At 31.9% G+C, this 23,310-nt stretch overlaps 1 protein-coding gene across 5 annotated transcripts in view; it reads left to right on the top strand.

The window, feature by feature from the left end:
• Positions 1–23,310, top strand: part of LOC129748472 (uncharacterized) — a 168,145-nt gene that overhangs the window by 70,631 nt on the left and 74,204 nt on the right. For all 5 annotated transcript variants that reach the window (XM_055743113.1, XM_055743114.1, XM_055743111.1 and 2 more), the window contains exon 3: positions 11,475–11,892. In XM_055743113.1, the coding sequence (XP_055599088.1) occupies positions 11,850–11,892 (43 nt within the window). In that variant the 5' untranslated portion in view covers positions 11,475–11,849. The remainder of the gene's footprint in view (positions 1–11,474; positions 11,893–23,310) is intronic.

Raw genomic sequence — 23,310 nt, 5'->3', positions numbered from 1 at the left:
AAGGTGATATAGTTAAGAAACATGCAATTGTGTGCCTTTTTTTTAACTAAGCTCGAATTTGTTATGATAGAATTTTCTTAACTTGGTATGAAAATGCGTAAAGATACACAATAATTATTAATGTATCATGTGGTCCCAAGTAACACAGATTCAGCCAACTAGCATTAGAAAGTTTCATTATGGTTTAATCATGGCATTTTTTTGTGCAGCTCGTTTTATGACGGTTTTATTATAGTCATGCAGAATGCTTATATTTTTTTTCGACCATATGTTTTTAGATGGTTTGGAAAACGCTAATAAAACTTTTATTAAACATACTATTATTATTATTATTAATAATATTAGAGACACTTTACCATTTTCACGGCTTTCGTGTCTAAAATTAAACATACTGTTTTAGTTATTTTGAAAGAGTTATGAATGCTCTTTTTAAACTATAATAAAACACAAACTTAGAAGTTTGCTCCAAGCTTTCTTTTGCATGTTTTATAATAGCACTCAGTGCATGATTATTAAACCGCCATAAAACTTAGTGACAGTTCTCGATCAAGATGTCAAAACAGGACACGCTCAGGTTATATAGCACATGTTTGAATTGGAACTCCAATTTTTACACATTTTTGGTAAGTTATGCGTGTTGGTTTTGAGTTAAAATTAAAAAACTTACATCTTTGAAAACTTGAAATCACCGAAAGTGGTATGAATATCTTTACAATATGAGTATTGAGTGAAAGGGCCCAAATAGTAGGAAAAAAAATTGTTACTTGACGCCATCATTAATTCAAGATGGCGGCTTCCGCTTTTATTTTCCAAGCTGTAAATTACTGAAAATATCGTGAAACCTTCACAATATGGTTATTATGTGAAAGTGATAAACGAGTAGAAGTCAAATTTCGTTGTCCGTCGCCATCTTAAATCCAAGATGGCGGCTACCACTCAATTTGAAAATACTGTAAATGACTGAAAATTGCATAAAACCCATATTATAGGGGTATAAGTTGAAAGAGATCAACCGGTAGAAGTTGAATTTCGCTATCTGACGCCATCTTGAAATCCAAGATGGCGGCTTCCGCTAAACTTTAAAGTGTAGTAAATGACTTAAAATGACATGAAACCCAAATTGGTGTTGGGTGAAAGAGCTTAACGAGAAGAAGTCGAATATTGCTATCTTACGCCATCTTGAAAACCAAGGTGGCAGCTTTCGATAAACTTTAAAAATGCTCTAAATCATTGAATATCGCATGAAACCTCCAAAATATGGTTAATTGGGATAAGCTATAAAAAGTTTATTTTTGCATTCTGATGCTATCTTGAAATCCAGGATGGTGGCTTCAGCTGAACTTAAAAATACTGTAAATGAATGAAAATAGCATGAAACTCCCAAATTTATTGTATTGGGTGCTAAGGCCAAATGATAGAAGTTAAATATTTCTGTTCGCGTTTCTCTGAAAATCTGTAAGTGACTGAAAATCCCACAAAAACCACCACAATACAGACCCCGTTCGTATTTGGCAACATTCGATTTTGGCAACATCGAATTTGGCACATGTGCCTGAATCAAACGGTTAACAGAAACAACATAACCTTATAGTTTTTGCTAGAATAAGACCAATACAATTTAGACATAATAGCATGATAGGAATAATAGAATGACAACAGCTAAGCGGAGTTGTATTGCATGATAAAGTTTGGTAGCGAAATTTGTCTTCTCTTGGTTCCACCCTTTTACCCAATACCAATATTGTGGAGATTTAAAGTCATCTACAGCATTTTAAAGTTCAGCGGAAACCGCAATCTTCGCATTTAAGATGGCGTCAGATAGTCAAATTCGACTTCTACTCGTTGATCGCTTTGAAGTAATACCCATATTGTGGGGGTTTTATGCGATTATCAGTCATTTATAGTATTTTAAAGTTGAGCGGCAGCTGCCATCTTGGCTTTCATGATGGCGTCGGACAACGATTTTCAACTTTTATTTGTATAGCCCTTTCACCCATTACCCAGTATTGTGGATGTATCATGAGATTTTCAGTTATTTACAGCTTTGAAAAGAATAGCAAAAGCCACCATATTGGATTGATGAAGGCGTCAGAAAGCGAAATTCGACTTCTTCTAGTTGAGTCGTTTCACTCAATACCCATAATGTGGTGATTTCATGCGGTTTTCAGTGATTTAAACCATTTTTAAGTTCAGGGGAAGTCGCAATATTAGATTTCAAGATGGCGTTTGATAGTAAATTTAAACTTCTACTCGTTTGGTCTTTTCACTTAATACCCATATTGTGGTAGTTTCATGCGATTTTCATTGATTAACAGCATTTTAAAGTTCAGTGGAAGCTGCCATCTTGGATTCGAAGATGGCGTCGGAAAGAAAAAAAAATCGACATCTTCTAGTTTAGCCTTTTCATTCAATACCCGTATAGCGGTTGTTTAATGCGACTTTTTGTCAGCATTAAAGCATTAAAAGTTGAGCGGATGCCGCCATCTTGGATTTCAAGATGGCGTCTGATAGCAAAATTCGACTTCTACTCGTATAGCCCTTTCACCCGATACCCATTTTGTTGGGGTTTCATGCGATTTCAAGTCATTTACAACATTTTAAAGTTCAGCGGAAGCTGCCATCTTGGATTTCAAGAAGGCGTCAGACAACGAAATTTGACTTCAACTCATGATTTATTCCACGGGTCATTCACAACCCATCCCTTTTCATTCAAAAAGTCTGTCCTCATTTACTGTAGTAATGATTAACAACTCAGAAATGAGGAACTCATCCTTAGCGTGTAATTTGTTGGCTTGCGAGAGAAACGTCAAATCGTAGCTTTTTTTGGGGTCATCATTAAACCATAATAAAACTATGAATTGGCTCACGCCATGTTGGTTGCAAAATCGAAGGGCACAAAATGACGCCATGTTGATGGATTCACAATGCAAGCATTGGAAAAATTTTTTTCAGACCTATTTTCCATCAATTCCATCATGATTGTTCATCAGATTTGACGAGGCGCATTTATTTTAAGATACTATTTCATACACATTTTACCTAAAATCTTGACTGGCAGTAGAAAAGACGCTCATTATAGGGTTAAAAAATTGGTTTTTAGCTATTATTTTACCAGATCATATCTGAATAATGCAATCATCATTCATCAACCATTGTGGTTGCTGGAAAAAATAAAAAAAAACTCCGAGAACTCACAGAACCGAAAAAAACAAAAATTTCTAACATGTTTAATAATAGCTTTTTAAAAGCTTTGGTGACCAATATTGATGACCAACAATAATACGTCTTGATGACGTTTAAGAGGCGAATCTACCAAGCAAGCCTCTCTAATAAAATAAATTAATTAATTGATGACGTTTCTAGGGTAGGGCCAAATAGCCTGATTTTGGCTTTATTAGAGTCCAGGTGATGTTATAGAATGCGCTTTAGCTTTTTATGAAGATTAATGCTATAGTCCAAACGAAATTTTGCTGACCATAATAAAGCTGAAATTGTTACTTGGGGTAAAAAATGATTTTTTTTTTAGCACTAGTCGTAAATTTATCCAATGAGGCTTTGCCAAGCTGGATAACAACGTCGAGTGATTTTAAAAAATCAAATTTTTCAACTAGTTGCATAAGCATACACAATTTTATGCAAATTTAAAAATTTCCCTTGAAAATTTATTAATAAACCTACAAGAAGCCCAACAAATAACGACCATCATGCAAACGACTGAAAATTCATGATCAAGTAGGTTGTGGAATGAAATTTTCGACACCGAATTCAATGCTGAACAATAGCACTTTTCGATACTGTTGTCAGTGTCAAAATTTTCACTTTTCAACACTGAATTGCTTTAAGAGAATTATATACATGCCAATCATAGTATTTCAGTGACGAAACTTCTCAAAACTAGCAAAAGCATTTACTGGAATTTTGTTCAGATCACCAATTGATTGTGACCCTTATTTTAATACTGGTACTAGGACCTGAGTACTGATCCTCATTCTGAACCTGATACAGATTTCAAACCAAATGATGAAACCCGATTTTGGAGCTTGATTCTGATCATGACTTTGATCTGGATCGTGAGTTATGATGATCCCGAAATCAGTTTTATATCTTAATTCCTGATTCAGATACTAATCCTGGATCTTGAATTCTTTTTTTTAACAAAAAACTCATTTTTGTATTCTATTTATCTGACGTTTTGCTAATCGATTTGTACATTGTATCGTTTGTATCGCTTCTTTACACATATAAACAAAAAAAATATTGTTTTAAATACTTGGAAAACTTTAATTTAAAGGCTTGTCAGATGCCGTTATGTCGTTTTCGTTACTCGAAGTCTGTAGGAAAAAGATCCAAACGGAAGAATTGAAAAAAAACCTTTTCGATCAATATTTTCAAGAACTAAGAATCTATCGAAAATTTGTAAATTGAAACTGGAAAGATCGTATATCGAAAGGTCGACCAATCCTGATTTTGATTCTAAATCTTGATCCTGAAACCTGATCGCGGTTAATGATTATGACTTAATCCAGGACGATTTGTTGAAGGGCTCAAAAATCTGCCATGTGCAAAATTTTATCTCAAACGGGCTTGATTTAGAGATGCCTCGAAGCACTTTAAATTCACCAAAGACTAAATCAAAGTTTTCAAAGTACATAGTCGAAGATTCCTTTGAATGCTAGCTGAATTCAAAGGAATCTTCGACTACTTTGAAATCATAGTTTCATTCAGCTAAGAGGTTCTTCAAACCTTTGATTATTACTAAATCAAAGGAAATCGGAGAAATAGAAATTTTGCTATTACTGACAGATGATTGTAAAACGCATGGAAGATTGAAATTCAACGTTATTTATAAAAAAAAATGAGGCTGGGAATCGTCTTTCTTGGCTTTTTTTTTATTGTTTTTCTTAACTAAGGTGGATTCAAAAGTTAAAACTTGCTTGTAAATTGAGTCACAACCAGGCGTGATTCTAGAGATGGGGGGGGGGGGGGGGGGGCAAATTGTGCCAAAAAAAACAACTTCAATATCTAGCGGATATAGGTTTATTTTGAAAGAGTGACGAAGAAGGGAAATCAAAGGGGAAATTCAATATCTTTTAGCATAACTTCTATCTGCGAATCAATAATTTTCCACGCGATAAAATGATGATTGAAAGATTATTTTCGTATTTGTATGTAGAGTCAAAATATGATCGACTTTTGATCTTATTTATAACAAAAAAAAACCCTATTAATAAATGAAATTTTATTAATGAAAATGATAAACTTCTTGCAATTTCAGAAATCTTTCACTTATTTATTTTTCCTGATCTTTTTGATATTAGCGTAAGGTAAAAACAACGAAATATTAATGATTTTGATGTCATAAGCATATCTACTTTCATTGGTTTGCTCTTGAATTACGAAATCATGAAATATGGAATCAATTTCTAATCGCATAAGGCAATTAAATAAACATTTCTCCTTTTCAAAATAAGGCTTCAAGGATAAAATTTTTTCGATTTCTGGGAGGTATTTTGATTTCTGAAAAAGTAACAAAAATGTTTGTTCAGTTCTACGAAAATTCAGGAATTATATCAAATTTCAAAGAAATATTAAACCAAAGTGATATTGACTCTAATATGTGTTGTGGTGAGCCTACTTGGTCGAATAATTCTACTTAATCAATGCAATCGAAAGATTCTTTTTAATTTAACAAAACAACGAATAAAAGGGAATCTTTCGATTGCTTTGATTTAAACCAAAGTGAATCAAAGATATTTTTGAAAGCAAAACGCTTTGCAGTCTTCAAGTTGTTAAAAAATAGAGATCTTTAATGTTAAACACAACAATTCACCTTTTTTTTGTCAGGCTGAGGAATAGTTATATTTTTTCATAAAATTTTCTAAAAATTGTAGAATTTAATTTTTTTCATAAGCATTTCATCTCTGAAACTTAAATATCTTGGCAAAATCTAAATTCTTCATTAAATGAAAGATTAAAATATTAATCAAATCAGCTTTTTACAGCTGACTTCAGTGAGAATTGGTCCTTTTAAAAATTTGCACGAGTTAAAGCTCTAAAACTAGTGGTGATATACGAAATCATAGCGCAAAAATCTTTTAAGCATTTACTAAAAACAACACAGATTCCTTAAGAATTGCAATTAAAATCTACTTTTTTTGTCTAATTTGAAACTTGATTTAAATTATCATTGTGTGAAATTTTTGGAAGCAATATTGACGATCTGATGGGTGTAAATCTTGAAACCAGCAATATTAGTCAAAAATCACTTCAAGGTCTTTCGAGTATTCAATTCGAACAAATGCCTCGTTGCCGAGAAAAAAATTTGCCTGAATCAACTTTTTATCGTGAGTTCATAAATCCGTTTATTTTTTTTTAAATGATTTAAAATAAGAAACTGAAAATTGGAACCAAAATTTTAATTTCAATTCTTTAATTCATACGAACATACACTCATGTATATTGTGGTATTAATCATTTTGAAGTTTCATAACTTATACAAGAGGGTCCGTGTGTTTGTAGTTGATATCGGAAAATGAAGGCGTTCTGATGTCGATTTTTTTTTATCAAGTTTTGTCTATCACCTCTAGATTTGGGGATATGACGCTTAAAACGTTTGAAATTATCGATTTTGAATTTAATTAGTTTTTGATAACTGATATGTCAACAAACCAACATTTAATTTAATTTTATTTAAACTATCAATGGAAATTATGGTAGCCTTAAAGTAACATGTAAATTGTTGTACAAGGTTAAGAAGAGACCTTAAAAAAAACTGATTTTGAATTTATTTACCATATTTCATTCAATCAGGGATTAAGATTTCGTCTTGTTATTCTAGTTTCAGAGAAAGCACACCAAACCAAATTAAATCTCTAGAATCTTTAGATTAAATTGTTTTGAAATTAGTATTTATATCTGCATTAAGAATGATTTTGGGAATAGGATTTAAAACATTTTCCTTCATTTAAAAACTTTGTTGAAAACTGCAAAACGATTTTACATGAGCTTCAAAAATATCTACGAGTCAATTTCGTTCAAAACTTTCTTTAATTTTTGTCAAATTTCCCGAATTTTGTGGAATTGAGAAAAAATAAACAAAATCAAAATGTTTCTCAGAATTCAAAATGATTATAAATCTTGGGGAAAGTAGGCAAAAATCAACCTAATTTTTATTTGTGGTTTACTGAAATCTGCATAAAAACAAACCCAAGAAACCAAAAGTCCCATAAAACAGGTACAAAAACGCTTAATCAGCCCCATCCATCATTGATATGAAATTCGTTCTATACAGCTCAAAATTTAAATTCATATGGATACTTTCAAGTTCTAAAACAAGTTTTAATGTTCTTCTATTCATCTTCCAGCGGCCTTTTTACTCAGCTTCCAGCTGCATTTTTATTCAGCTTCCAAAAAATCGTGCAGTGAGCTAAAAATCTTTCTCTATCTCAACTTTACCCTTGGTTCATATCACCTTCTCTTGATTATTTGCTATGTTCTGTACATGGTGCCACCATGATGCCACGCGCCGGATTCCAAACTCCAATAATTGCTCAATTGCTTCTTTCCAACATTTCCTACATATATCGCATCAGAATGGTCACTCAATCACCAAATTGTTTATTGGAAAAAAAATTGCCCACCTCGGGAATCAAACCCCGACCTTCGTGGTGAGAATCGAACATGCTATCACAAGACGAAGCCTAAATGTTGTTCTAACTGAAACTAAAACTGATGTGATGATTTGTTTTTGAAAGCACCTCAATGCACTTTTTGACTTCGTAAATCCCGTTTTGAGCACTTTTGTGCCTTTATGTGACTTAAGTCCGATACAACGTTACAACGTACATATAAATCACTTTTGCAGCTTTCAAGTTCATTAATGAGTACATAAAGTTCACTCATAGGAATTGGGCAAAATAAGGCACATTCAACGAACATATCAATCACTTTTGCAGCTTTCAAGTTTATTAATGAGTACATAAAGTTCACTTAAGGGAATTGGCAGTTGATTCTCTTTGTCAACCAACTTACCTACATTTTAAAAGTTCAAAATATGTTTAACAATCCATGCTGATTGCATCTGTTGAACAAACAGTTGTCAAAAGTTACAGCTTAGAGAATGTCAGAAATTTTTGGCCCAAGTTTTTTTCGATCTAATATAGCTTTTGAACTTTAGGTCTAAAATATCTCACCATTCCGGAATAATTTTTTTTATGAAAAAATTAATTATCATATATTGAGTAGAAAAAAAAGAAATATTAACACCGTCATAAGGCGAATGTTCAATATTTGCAACCAAAAAAGTACTGATGTTAAGTTCTTTAGCCCATGTGATTATGAAATAAAAAAAAAGAAACATTCCTCCAACCATAAAGTTTTTCGGAAACAAAAGCTAATAAACTAAATTGTCCTACGCTACTGAAGTGGATATTGGAAAATTGGTCACCCCAACGAAAAAATTTAACCGCAATTTAAATTTATTACTATAACTGCAAATTAAATTATATGTTTTGTTTGATTAACATTCCCACGGAGTGGAAAGTTTTGAAAACTAAAATGTATAACGACTTGAAAAAATTCTAAGTTTTAATAGAAGTTCAAGCATTTTCGTATATCGCAGGAATAAAAAAAATATTGAAACAAATAATCCAGATGTGATGTGAACCATATCGCGAGGTGTGATTCATTTTAATAGCCAATTGCTTAACATTCCGTATTAATCAGGGTCGGGTAAAACCATCGGGGGGCCTGGGGAAATTTTTCTCGGTGGGTTCCTACGAACCGAATTTTATTTCAAATGCCATCCCAGAGAATACATAATTTTTAAATAAATAAAGGAACTTTTAAGCAGAATATAGTTTCAGGCATCTTTAAACAATAATTGTCAAAACGTGCAAATATTGCGTAAGAGTTAATCGAATCGAGAAATTTTTTAAGGAATTTAACAGCAAGCTGCCATTCTTCCCCTACTAAATCGATACATGGGAACTCTGATTAGAGCCTTAAAATGCGAACTTCAATTCGTTATTCATTCAATCAGTCTTTTACGAACTAAAATTTTCAGTTTAAAAAAAATCCAAAAATAGATATAAAAATGCTTTTAGTTTCATAATTGATCGCTTTTTCAATGCATCACCAAAAACGAATTCAATAGTTCCCTTATGACAATTGGGAAGTAACATTGAGATAACAAACTTAAAAACTAAAATTAAAGAATAAAAGCAAAGAATCAAATTCAAATTCAAGTAAAAATTAGAGTCAAACCAAGAATGACTAAATGTATGTATCATTCAAAACCCAAACGTTTATTTCAATTTCATATTTTTAAAACCCCAAAATGAATATATTTTAGATAATCTGTTGAAAATGTATTTACAAATAAAGAATAAGACTCTTATCAGATCAAATATTGAATTCCTATAAAAAGAAATGAAATAAAGTATAAAAATCTTATAACAAGAAAAAAAAACAATTAGGTATTAAAAACATAAATTTTATCAAATTGTTCTATTTTATGTGAAAAAAATTGAATGGTTTGGATTTCTTTTCCTAGATTTGTAGAACTTGAAGCAGTATAGTTCAAGCAAATTTGAAATTTTCTCGGAGGGCCCGGGGCATTCTGGCAGTCAGTAGGCATCGTAATTTAAATTTCGATTTGCCCAATTTCCTTTGGTCCCCCCTTAGATGATTTTTTAAAGGTAAAAAAATCTAAACTTTGAGGCACCCTTAGATTGAGTCCTATTGAGGTGAAATTTGGCTCAGATATGACTTTTTGACCAATCTACAAATCGTATATGGTTCGTTTTCGACTTTCGACTTTCTACATGATCTTTTTCGCAGTCATCCTTATGTCCATGTTAAAAACATTAACCCATTCAAACCCAAACAGTTTTGAAGAAAAGGACTGCATGTTATTAAATTAATGTACTTTTTTTCCTATTTTTTTTTTTCAAATTTTTTGATAACATAAACATAATGAAACATATGAGTTTTGGAGTTTTTTATTAATTTGATACGTTTATTGTTTGAGCATTATTCTTTCAAAATAGAGAAAAAAAAATATAGTTTGCAATTTATAAACTAACAAGGATTTGAACAAAAATCAGAACAATGTTCTGAAAGCTTCCAAGTTCAAAAAGATTTCTATTTAAGGAGGTCTAAAAAAAAATAAGATATTATCGTAAATTGACTGTTATAGTGTTTCCGTAGGACGTAATTCTTCGTCCGGAAAATTGGAGAAACAATTCAGGCCCTCAGGATCAGAGGGGTGAAAGTCCAAAATCATCAATTTTGAGTTAAGCATACCTAACGATTCTTCATGTTTCAATGTTCATCTGGTGCAAAACTCGATTTTTTAACGTTTGTTTTGAACACTTTTTCGATTGAATTAAAACTGCTCGAATCGAAAAATAGATGACAAATCGAGCACCTTCACAACTTGGAAGCACGTTTTCTTGAAACTATCATATAGGCACCTCCACCCCTCTGATCCCAAGCACCTCAATTGTGCGTTTCTTGCATCGTTTATTATAAACAATTTGTAATGGAAACACGAAGAAAATAATTTTCAAAACCATCAAATTTTTGGAAGTCTTATTTTTTGCTATCCTTTCTAATTTTCGATTTTTTTTTTTAATTTTTCTACAACTGTTCATATGATTGTCCTAATGAACCATTATTCCGATCGCTTGAAAGCAGTTCGATTACTCCACTCCCTTGAACAGCTAAGCTGACGCATGGCATTAGTCGATCTCCCACTGGTTAATAAATTCCTGCGAAATTGTAACCCACATACCACTCAAAAACGGCGCAATTCCCAGGAATGCATAAAATCAACCAACAGCCCTACATATCACTTTCTACAACATTTTTTCTTCACTTCTTCAAGTCCTATTTGTTTTTCAATCCGGATTCCAACAGGGTGGGCACCCAGAGTGGATCATTTTCCAGCGCGTGCCCAACTGCTGTAATGTCGGTTAATAAAAAATCAGTCAACAATTATCCGCGTTAAGTAATTGATATCTACTGGGCTGACTACTGGGCGCTAAATCAAATGCAATCTTAACCAATCTGTATCATGGGGCTCACTTTTCTCTGGTTCATTCAGAAGATTTGAAGCGCCCCCAGTTTGTCCCCCAAGAAAGGTGTGGCTTTAGTAGTTCGAATCAAATGGCAAGCAAGCGAGATTAAGCAAACGGTTAAGCCAACCGTTAAATGAGAGACACCATAAACGTTTATCGTCACAAATTATCGCAAGCGTGATTGAAAAGTGTTTTTCTGCACATATTCCCTGCCCCCCAGTTGTTGAGCTTCGATGAAACGTGACAATTTCCACAACCGTTTCGTAGACACCTTCTTTCTTAGCGAGCCAATTGGCATTGGATTAACCTTAATGTTGTGATTTCGCTTCAAGAAACATATCGATTTCAATTTTTTTCTAATGATTTTATTTTTTTTTCCTTCCCTACTTTCAGATTCAATGCAACACATCACGATTCGTCTCTAGCAAGCCACGCGAAACTTGTTTGTTGCGCAACAAAAGTCCGCAACACTTGCATGTTGCAGACTCGAGCAGCAGAAGATTGACTGAGGAAATTAAACGCCTGAAAGACGCAACCAGCGGAACCATAGTTACTTCGTCTCATCGAAGAAAAGCAAACCTCTTGTCTCGCCTATAGTGTGCTCCAGATTGAGTTGGAAAAAATTCGGTCATCGAACAATGTGCTAATAGTGATTTGCGACACAAGTGAAATTATTTTACATCGGATTTTCAAAAATCGAGTTCATTGTGAAATTTGTTGTGAAAAACATTTGCTGAGAAGATTCTTCTACTGAATATTGCCTTCAAAATGGAGCTCCGTTGGGAGATATTGTTCGGCGTTTTTGTAAACGGTAAGTTTGAAATATATTTTTTTCCTTATTTTTTTTTGAAAACAAATTTGATTATCTACTTAATAGATTACGGAGATATCTCGTTTTTGCGCTTGACGCGAGTGCACTCCACTAAAAAGCATAACTCTAATGTGATACATTTTATAAACAAACTGTATTCTACTGCAGAATAGAACTTTTTTAATAATGTGATTTTTATTTAACTAATTCTAATTATATTTTTCTTTATTTATTGAGGATTTTAACCATTGCAGTCATTCGTCCTCTGTGGGATTTTTTTTTTTTGGATTTTGTAAGACAAACCAACATGACCAATTTTTTCAAAACTATCTCAATGTTAACACATTAAGGACATCGAAGAAGCCTTACGCTAAAAACACCAAAATTTGGAATTCTCAATCTTTGCAACGAATAAACTAGATTCTTTAAAATTTGTATCTTTAAATTATCGCAATTGTTGAACACAATTATGAAGAATTTCTTTTCTTTTTAGAGATTGTGAATGCCAAATTTTAGTGTTTTAGGGCTAAGGTTTCTTCGCGGTCTTTAATGTGTTAACATCGAGATAGTTTCGAAAAATTTGGTATACCTTTTTGCCTGAATGGTTCGTCTTAAAGAGTCAAATTAAAATCACATGACTGCGAAAGTTCTTTAAAAAAGTTGTGACAGTTTTCACATTTGTTGGAAGCAGGAACAAACTTTTCCGAACGTAAACAACTCTATTTATTCTCAAAACTAAGCACTTGGAAAGAATAGACAAACGACAAACAAAAAAAATTAACTTTTTCCCTGTCTCCAGTTTCCCCTCTTAACGACTCTAGACTCTAAAACCATCTACTGTGAATGTGTGTTGTTTAAACAAAACTAAAAAATCAACATACAAAAACGTAAAGTAACGGCAGCAAGGAAAAATTAGTTTCCTGCTGCACAAACAGTGAAAAATAAGTCGATGTCTTCGTCGTGGTCTTTGTCCTACTTTAGGGGGGGCCGCAAATTTATTCCCGATGCAGGTGAGCGAAAGTTTGGTCTTAATGGACTAACTCCTGATGGGGAAAGGTTTTTTGCTTTACATTTTATTTTCTCGCTTAAGGAGTTAGAAGAGTGGACAGGATATGGTAGTTGCTAATGGAAAGAAGAGCAGGAAATTATTCACCAGTGGACTTTGCTCACGATTTTTTTTCTATCCGGAAATACTTTCACCGAGACAATTACTAACCATAACAGCTAATCTGGCTCGTAAGTTTTCGAAAGGGTAGTTCAGTTTTTCAGTTGCTAGTGTTATAAATTGTTACAAAATTTTCTTTTTTCAAATATATTAAGGATAAGTTTTAATCGCCGATAAATTAATTAATTTAAGTATGTTCACAAAGTGATTACAACTTTGATACTTTATCAAATCCTTGTAGTTACCATCTGTTTAAAAAAAAAAATTAAAACTATTTTCGTTTATCAAGTTTGATGAACCAAAAAATTTTTCTAATGGAATTTCATAGATTTTTATAAAAACAAATTGACTTTAGTTTCTGCCCGGTAAGAAACTACATTGAAACCAAAAAGATTTATATATTTGAACAAGCTAGAATGTTGATGTAATCGATGTTACAGAATACAAATGCAACTAAAAGTTATTCTTATAAACAGTTTGGTGTCTAATTTTAAAGGAGAAGACTAAAATTACTCAAACTCTTTACAACCTTTCAGTTAGCGACAGCATATTCTGTTCAATCTATAAATACATCAATTTACAAATATTTTGGTTCGAAATGATTTTTTACGTATTTTCTGTAATATAACTGATAACAGAATAATTGTGCAACACACATATCACTTATTTTTTTACATTTAAAACTTAGCAAATCATTCATATTACAGGGTGGAGAAATATAGGGAAGATGTTATCCCAGATTGGTAACTTAATTTTTAAAACATTTAATAAAGAAATGCCGGCATTTTTTTTTACCAACAGTGCTGGTAGAGAGTATTTAAATTAATATAAAGATTTAAGGTATAGTCGTTGCCAATCGTTTTCCTCTGCCCCATGGTTGCACAGGATAAAAAAAAAGTCGATCGTTTCATTATTTTTGCCTTTAAATTTCTTCCTGCCACATTTGGGACTCGAATGTGTTCAAAATTTGGTATCATTGTGCTTTCAATTTTTTTTCTGAAAGGCAGCCCAAACGAGGATCACTTAGCTTTAATTGAAGTCAAAATATGACTTGGCTATATCAAATGAGACCGCAGTTTTGGCCTTTTTATCCTGGCAAACTGGTACAAAATTTTTCAAACAGGACATGGTACTTAAATTGCTATTGAATGAAATCTTTTTTTTTTTTTTTAAAAAAGGAGAAGTTTATTCGATTAAAATTTATAACAACCCAACACAGCAAAATTTTTTTTAAAGTATATGGAATTTAAAACACGAATGATCTAGTTTTTTACCAAGTGTAGTTCAAAAAAGATTTTATTTTAAATTCCTCTTGATTGGATTTTAGTATTTTTTCCAACCATTGAAAAGAAATGAATTGTTTCGATATAATTTTACATTCCGTGAGGCAAAGATCAAACGATCCATGAAGTTTTATTCAAAAAACATTGTAAAATTATATCTATTTATTTGATTAAAAGTTGAATGGAAATGTTAAACTTTTGCCAATTTATATTACAACTTAATTTGAGTGTCGGATACAAAGGAAAAAACGAAGAGTTTTTCCGAACCAAGTCGTTCGAATAAGGCAAATTAATCTTATAAAAATTACATCATTGCAGAAGCCATGAGAAAATTGCCGGATGAAACTAAATGAGATGAAATGCAATAAAGAAATGAAAGTTTTGAAATCAAACAGTTTTTTTTTCAGTATTGAAGAGGATGCGGACTGTCCGAATAAAAATTCATTTTACAATTCAACTGGTGACGCTGACCAGGGTGGACATTAGACCGCTGCAAAAAATGACTTTTTTCTCCCATATGTTTTATTATACCTTTTGGGTCACCCAGCATCAGTGAAAAAATTGGGATGATTTGGATGATTCCTGGGTTAGCGCAATGCGTTTCCATTTTGTATGGAAATTTGTATGGAAATTTGTATGGAAATATGTATGGTAGAAGAAATTTTTGCACATTAAATCATCCAGAAAATCAAATAAGCTTGAAATGAAGTCGGTCTTTGATTTTTGGGTTTTGACTATTCTTAAGCTTCATTTTTGCTTACATGACAAGCAGCTAAGAATTTGATGAAAAAAGTTATAACCAATTCAAAATAAAAAATCTGAATCCATTGAAAAGTATTTGAAAATTGCGGATTTGGCCTGTTAGAGCTGTTAATGATGGCTTGAAATAATTTTGCAAAGGTTATACTTAATCAATAAATTTTCTGGCAATGCAAAGCAGTTAATTGAGATTTTTTTTATTTCCATCCTACGGTTACACAGCTTGCAAATAGGCAGAAAAAATCGCGAAAATTTGATTATATTATTTTGAAAAATATTTTTTTTAATAACATCGAATAACTTTTTTGGGTTATAAGTAAGGTTTTTGCTTTGTTCACATGAATAGTACATCAAGAATCAAGAAATATTATTTATCCAAAGTAAATTTTTTTGAAACCCTCAGTACATCTTTGGCGATTTTTGAATGAAAAATTTTGTTTTCCCATACAAATTTCCATAGGAAATTAAAACTTGTTGCGCTAATTCGGGACTGAATGGTCCGCTTCCAAAATTTTAATTCTTTTTTCTGGCAGCAAAAACAACAAAAAAAAAGCTATAGGAGGTGTAAATATTTAAGAATTTGAAATTTCCATACAAAGCTTGCAGCAGTCTAGTGGTCATCTTTGTCAAGGTTTTATAAAACGTGACTTTTCTGGATTATTCTCAACCCGCCCAATAAATTTTGCCAATGAGCTTCTTGATTGGACGCTAGATCTTTTACTTGGCTGATTATTAGTTTTAGCCTGCAGCGCATAACTTTTTCAGAAGTAGGGTCATTTGGGGCACTCTAATGAACGGTAATGATTTTTTTTTTAAATTGGTTAGCTCCGGAAAATGCTGGCGAGACTTGTTCACGATCAAATTCTGGTTGAAGAGAGGCCAGGTGATCGCTAAAAAGTTAGTTTTGCTGTTCGTTACGCAATTTTTTCCCCATAAGCAATCCAAATATTTCGCGCACGATTTGACCATCGCATTTTGTTTATTTTTCCGGTGGACATCTTTTCTACCTTGTATAAATGAAGTCAGACTTATTTATTAGTCAGCTAGACAAACTAAGCCGAAAAAAAATACTATTTATGACTTCCTCTATTCATACTTTCGTATTGAGCTTGAAAAAAATTCTCACATACTTCTCACTTCATGGAATAAACCATCTTCACTTTTATTCAAACGTACGTTTTCTTTACAAAGCACTTCAACAGATCCCACATAGTTTACACTTTGTATAAATTATTAAAATTATTATTATTATTAAAAGTCAAATATGTTGTTTTTGTGCCAAAGAAGGACAATCGGCTAAATTTTTTATAACTTCGACCAAATTGAAAATTTTGAATAACTTTTAAGGTCAAGCTTCAGGAAACAGCAAACGAAAATTAATTAATTATTTAATTAAAATTCAGTAAACAGCAAACGTAATCAAAAATTAATGTCGAGAAATTTATTCTTCCGACGCTATATCCAATAACACTTGACAGAATATCACAAAAGTTTATGTTAACATCACATTTCCACTAATCTTCGCTAAAACGGGTAAATTAAGGAAAAAAATAACTGAATAAAAATGTTGAAAAAAAATTGACAGAAACAGGTTTTAAGATTATTTCTCAAAAATAATTAAATAAATAAATAGATAAAACACTAACAAAAGATGCACGAAAAACAGTTCGCATTCAGCTTCACTACTAAACAATTATATGTACTAGGTATTCATCTTTTTTTTCTAACGCATTTCTTTCCATCATCAAAATGGGTGTAGTGGTAAGGCTTTTTCGAAACTTTTTAAGAACGAAGAGGTTAACCTAACTGGAATCACGCAAATATTCTTGCAGAAACTTTTCAAAATTTCTGATTGTTCCATTTTGAAGCTAATAAGTTGATTAGGAAGTTTTTTAAGTGAGAAAAACAAAAGTTAAATGAAATTGAAAAAATGCAGATACTTTTTAAAAAAAATTTATTTCTGATAAATTCCCATACATAATGTTTGGGAAATAGGTCTGTTACTTTCTTCGCCAAGTTCATAAATACTTGTTGTCTTCTTAAAAGTTGTTCCTTGACTTAAAACCATCACTTGAATGAAGATGTTATATTTTTTTAGTATTGCCAGAATACTTTTTTGCTTGGAATTGATTACCTTTTATTGTATTCTATTCTATTCTATTCTATTCCATTCTATTCTATTCTATTCTAAGTATTTTGTTTATATAAAGAGGATTTTAAACAGCTTGGTCATTCATCCTTTACCTTTTATCAAAAATTCTTAAACTTCAACGCGTTACCTTTGAAATGTTCAAATTAAATAAAATTTTGCTCAGCTAGATATTTTGATAAAAATATCAATACTAGGGGGTGGAAGCAGTGAAATTTTCGGTTCCATATTATTAAGGTCAATCCAAATATATATGGGTTCGTATGCAGTAGAAGGCTAAATTTTCTTATCTTGTGATAATGAAGATAAAAAAAAATTGAACTTTTCTATGTTACAACGCTTATAAGGCCGCCAACTTTTAATCAGCGGATTAATTTCTTCGCTAAATTTTAAGTGAGCTAGGAGAGAACAATTCCGCTTACCGAAAAACGCTAAATGTTTTTAGTGTTGGGTTTGCAAAAGACCAAAAAAAAAAATCATAATTTAAATTCATTTTTTTTTTTAAATTATCTTTACCCTGGACCAGCTTGATACCTTTCTCGAGCTTTAGATAAGATTAATATATTAGATCAGATGAACAATAATAAATTGGAAGAATAAGTTACATCTGCTAAACGAAAAACTAATCAAAAATTATTTTAATGGAAATGATACAAACGAGTTTATTTAGTACAAATTTGATTCAAATATTCTACTACTCTCGTTACTCTTTATACACACTCAATAAAAGAATGTAAGAGCTGAATGAAAAAAAAATCATGATTGAAAATGTATTAAAATTAGTTTTTCTTTTTTTTCAGTTTGAGTTTTACGCTTTGAATTAGAAATCGCTAACTTAAAACAGCATTTAGAGTGTTTTCAATTATCGATCGCTTGCTTTAACCGTGATAGCGATTTGAATAGCGCCGCTTATTTTTTGGTTGGCGACGCCAAAAACTAGTCATTTGTCTGTCTGTGATTTGTTTTGGGATAAAAAATAAAAACATTCACCAGTAAAAAACTAAGCAAGCTATTGGCGATTTGCAGCAAGAAACGACTCTCAGAGGGCACTGCGATTGAAATGATGATGTTATCGATTCAAACGTCATTCCTCATAGTATTTTTTAAAAACATTAAAAAAATTTGCAAAATTTCGTTAAACAAAGAAATGCTAGTTAAGATAGGGTTGGTGAATAAGTTAAGAAAAAGTGATGTTCTCAATTGTTAATAGTTTTTTAAATCAGTTAGTTCTTATATCTCTGAAAATTTTCAGTTTTCTGAAAAAAAATGGGCCGTTCCAAATTGAAACACGCCAAAATCCCAAAGCTATCAAGTTTCCTGTTCAACCTTCGGAATCAAGACATGGAATGGAGCCAGATTTTAGATTTTCTTGCTAGAAACCGCTCGTAGTCAATTATTTCCAAGTATTTGGAAGATGGCGATTTCTTTGCAGGTAAAGATTTTCACCATTTCTAACATTGATCCGCTTTGAAAATTTATAAATTTATGAAACTTAACATTTTAGATGCTTGAAGAAATAACACGGTAAAAAAACCAACTGCATTTTTTGATGGCTTACCGCAGATCGCAGGAAAGCGAAAATAAGTCTGCTCTTCCAAAGTCTAACTGATCCAAGGAATTGAAAGCAAGTGCTCAAAGTTGACATCGCTTGGAATGATCTACCTTATGTTTTATTGAAATCCACACGTTATTCCAATAAACTTTGTTTAACATTTTATTTTATACTTACATCATGCTCGAGCATCATCCGTAGACGAAAGCTCCACTGTTCGGAACATTAAAAAAATTGGTTGGAACCATTTATAAGATAGGGTTTCAAATTACCGAATCAAAACTGGTAAAAAGACCAAACATATATTTAACTGATCCTAATTTTTCTTTCAAAACTAGTTCAGTGATAAACACTAATGCACATATTTTATTCCAAAAGATTATCTTAAATGACCATTTTAAATAGGTGATTCAGAAATCTTCAAGAAAACTGTTTGGAATATTTGAATTCCAGTGTTGAAATCATACTTAGCAATGTTTTTACCTTATAATTGCAATGATTATTATTCATCACTTTGAAACTTAATCCAGCTACTGTTATGGCCCTTCTGTATTATATTTCAACTTTCGATTCAGACTAGAACTACTTTTCATTCAAAGACTGCATGTTACAATGATGAAAGGATTCCTAAATCAACAGCGCAATGTATTAGAATCAACATCTTCTTTGTTCCAACAATTTTACCTTTCAGAACCCACCTTTTCAAAGATCGTTTCGATAAAACTAATGAGAATGAATTGCCATGACTCGTCTAGAGGTCAAATATTTGCTCTTTATTAGTCAATCTCGCGCAAATTTGTTAACCCATCGAGAAAGAGAGGGGTTCGCGAACAAATTGATTAGATTGTTCAAACAAAAGTTTCCGCGCCCTTCAGCAACAAGAATGGTTTACATTTGTTCCATTCTATTCCGCATCAACTTTAACTCCTAACCCCCTCTTAGCCATTGATGACGAGACGATGACGTTCCTCTGGGGTGAAAAGAGTCGGAAAATTCAGTCAGAGTACCCAACAACTAACCTTCACACAAAAGAAAGAACCACCATATTGAACAGAGTGGCGTCATGCCACTTTTCCTTTAGCATGTTCTGCCCTGCCAAGTGCCAACAATCGACCTTATTAGCGATTCAGCGGAAGAACAACGCAACGACGACGATGATGATGAAACACGAGAGGACTTTGGAAGAACAACTTTAGCCGCAAACAGCCACCCACCAAGTTGCAATATAGGTATTAGGTAGCGACCTGCTTTCTGGCGCATAAACTTGCTGCTTCGGAACCTGTAAGGAGGAAATTGATTTTTGCTACCTCCGGGAGCTGCTTCCTATCGATCCGGGGCTCCAGGATAGCTAGGCATGTGATGGAGAGATTTTTTTCATGTAGGTGGTTGCATTTTTTCACTTAACTTTGACATGGATTCAAAGGAGTAATGTTGACCTTTCCAACTTTTCTTCCAAACGAATATTCAGCCAAAAATTCTATTGTATTTTTAATAAAAATACAATAGCGATTATTTCAATTTTCAATTTCTTCCATCTTATTCCTCTCATGTTTTGAGTCGTTTTTTTTTCAACAGATGTATTATCACGAAAAAGATTTGATTCCAGTGAAATCCAGGACAAAACAGGTTCCAAGCAATTTGAAATTGCTGATTTGATATCAAATTAGATGAAGGTCGAATTTGAGCAAGATATCTTTAAAACAGTTCTGATAAGGAACGATGTATCTACAACCTAAATCATACTTGCGCGGTCCTATGGGGTCCCCCCCCAAGTGGGAAACAATCGTTACAAAATACACGAAAATTAAGAACTTTTCCTAGTTGGTATACCCTTGAGTTTTCAAAATTTGGGAGATTTTTTATCAAACAAAAGAGAGGTTATTTAAATTGCCGCTATAGTACCTCAGAGATTAATGTTGCAGTCAAATTTTTAAAGAGACAAACACTGTCTTAGCCTTAACGTCGACAACTTATCCAAATCACGTGGTCCAGCAATTACAGTTTAACCACGCAAACTGCTAATTTCAGTACTTTTTTTGGTTGCAAACATTGAAGGAATTTGTCGATTTATTGTCGATTGATAAATTTTTCATATGATTTTTTTTTCTAAAAAGAAATATCCCAAAATAGTGGTGAACTTTGAACCTTACTGTCAATAATTTGAAAAACACATTGACCAATGATTATGTAGTATTCTGAGCAAAACGAAATATAAAATAATTATTGGCTTTGGATGCATGCTGATTTAAATAAACCAAGTTAAGAAGCAGGGTTGGATGTTCTAGGGTTAACGAAGTTTAAATATATTACAATCAAGGGAAAATCATGAATCCAAAATTAAATTTAAAATATTTTAACACAACATTGATTTCAGAATAAAAAGCGAATACCTGTATAAATTTAAAAAAAAAATATTTTTTTTCAAGAATAATATCTTTTATTTTGAATTCGTATCAGCCATTTTTGAAAAATAAGATTCAAATAATTTAAAAGCAAAGTTTGACTTATTTGAAGGCGTTGATACCAAATATGTAAATATTTTCTTACTATCGACTCATATTTTTTTAGATAACTTCTGAAAATTGATGAAAAAGCATTTTAGGGATTTTTGCACTTTTCAGCAAAACTGTACAATATTTTAAAACTTCTGAAAATGAAGGTTTTAGTTTATTTTAATAACCATCAATTGTTACAAGACAAAACAAAAAATAAATTCAAAATTTCTATAAACATTGAGACTGAAATTAAAAAAAAATATTTTTTTTTAGAAACTTAAACTTGAATACAAAAAAAAAAAATCTTATATCAAATCGCCTATAACAATTTCGGTAATCAGAATACTCAACTAATTAAATTAGCACAAAATATTTACTGTTAATTCGAAGAAATCGAAAAAAAAATTATTTAAATACAATTTCCCTTCACATGTCTAAATTTTAAAAATAGGTTCCAAAAACTTGATTGCAAAATTGAGTGAAAATCGAATAACTGTTGATGTTAAATCATGAAAATAGCCGTATTACATTTCTTTATCGATTCAATAAAACATCAGCAAATCAACATTTAAAATAAAAGATCCTTTGAGTTGTTAGCATTCTCTCCCATTTTTTCAAAAATCTATGACCATATCGGCGACGCCTTTTATTACGGATTCTATTTGAATGATTTTTTGTCAATTTTTTTTTCAAATAAAATACATTTAAAAATTTTCAGGTATTGTATAAACTTTAGAATTCATATGACCTTCAACACATTGCCTTTCCAAATTTATGCTTCTTAGTTCAACCCAAAATAAAATTACAAAACCAGATCAATATACAGATCGTAAATATACGAAATCTTCCATAATTAAAAAATAACTTGTCTGTGATTGTGACTTACAGAAACAAAAACTTGCTTAACAACTCTGTGAGTTTACAGATGGCAATAATTTGGTTTTCAAAGTTCTTCAAAGTCGTTGCATTGCTAGGCATTGAACGTTCTCGTTGTCATTTTAATTCTAAGCTGTTCCGTAATTTGTGAATATGTAAATTTTTAAAAGGACAGCTCAGCCCCTTTGAGCCCTTCCAACGAACCCCAAATTTCAAAGTTGAGCTCACCGCCCTCCTAGAAGCTTTCAACGCCCCCAACCACTTTAGAAACCTCTGATCTAGTTTGAGTGCTATAACCCGTGTAAATTTTAAAATGGACATTTTTTTTAACTTTATTGAGGCATTGATAGCTGATAAAATCTGCCAAAAGCTTGAAATTGAGTTTGAATGTTTTCAATATCCTTTATTTTGTCATGGATCCAAATTTTGCCTTGATTTTCAAATTTCTGAGAAAAAAAATAAATTTTCCTAACAAAACTGAATTGACAAAAAAAAAACAAATTCTGACATCACAAAAGGGTGTTATAATGATTTTAATAATAAAGATTTAAATTCATATATTAACTTTGTTGAACGCTGCAGAACGTTTTGCTTCATAACTTTCTAAAGTCCATTTTGATTAACAATTTCTTTGAAATTTCGTTAAATTCCTGAATTTTAATTTAATTCTCAGATAAGAACAAATCCAGAAATAAAAAATTAAAAACATATGTAACTTTTTCCAGTATGGCCAGTAGATCGTGGCCTAGAGGAAAACGTCTTTGTCTTCTAAGCCAACGGTCATGAGATCCAAACCCGCTCGTGAAATAACCTGACACACATAATATGATGAAGGTTGGCTTTTTAGCGTAAGTAAAATGCTATCCGAGTTTACCTTGGAATTGTACGATGCAGATGATGCTTTTGTGCCGTAATAATATCAGATAATAACAAAAATATCAAAGTTTTTAAAACAGTTTCAAAAACTTTGGTTTTTCGAACGTTAACTTGCAAAACGAGATTCATAAAAATTTCGTTGTATTAACTTTGTGCTGATATGAAATAGCTCAAAAAAAAAAAAAATAGGTGAAAATTTTCCTATAATTTTCTTTTTTTTAACAGCAACTGTATAAAAGGGTGTCCTAAAATTGCATATTTTC

This window comes from Uranotaenia lowii, chromosome 2, assembly GCF_029784155.1.
Source record: "Uranotaenia lowii strain MFRU-FL chromosome 2, ASM2978415v1, whole genome shotgun sequence".
NCBI classification, from domain to species: domain Eukaryota; kingdom Metazoa; phylum Arthropoda; class Insecta; order Diptera; family Culicidae; genus Uranotaenia; species Uranotaenia lowii.
The sequence above is the reverse complement of the archived record's forward strand: the minus strand, read 5'-3'. Positions and strand labels throughout refer to the sequence as shown.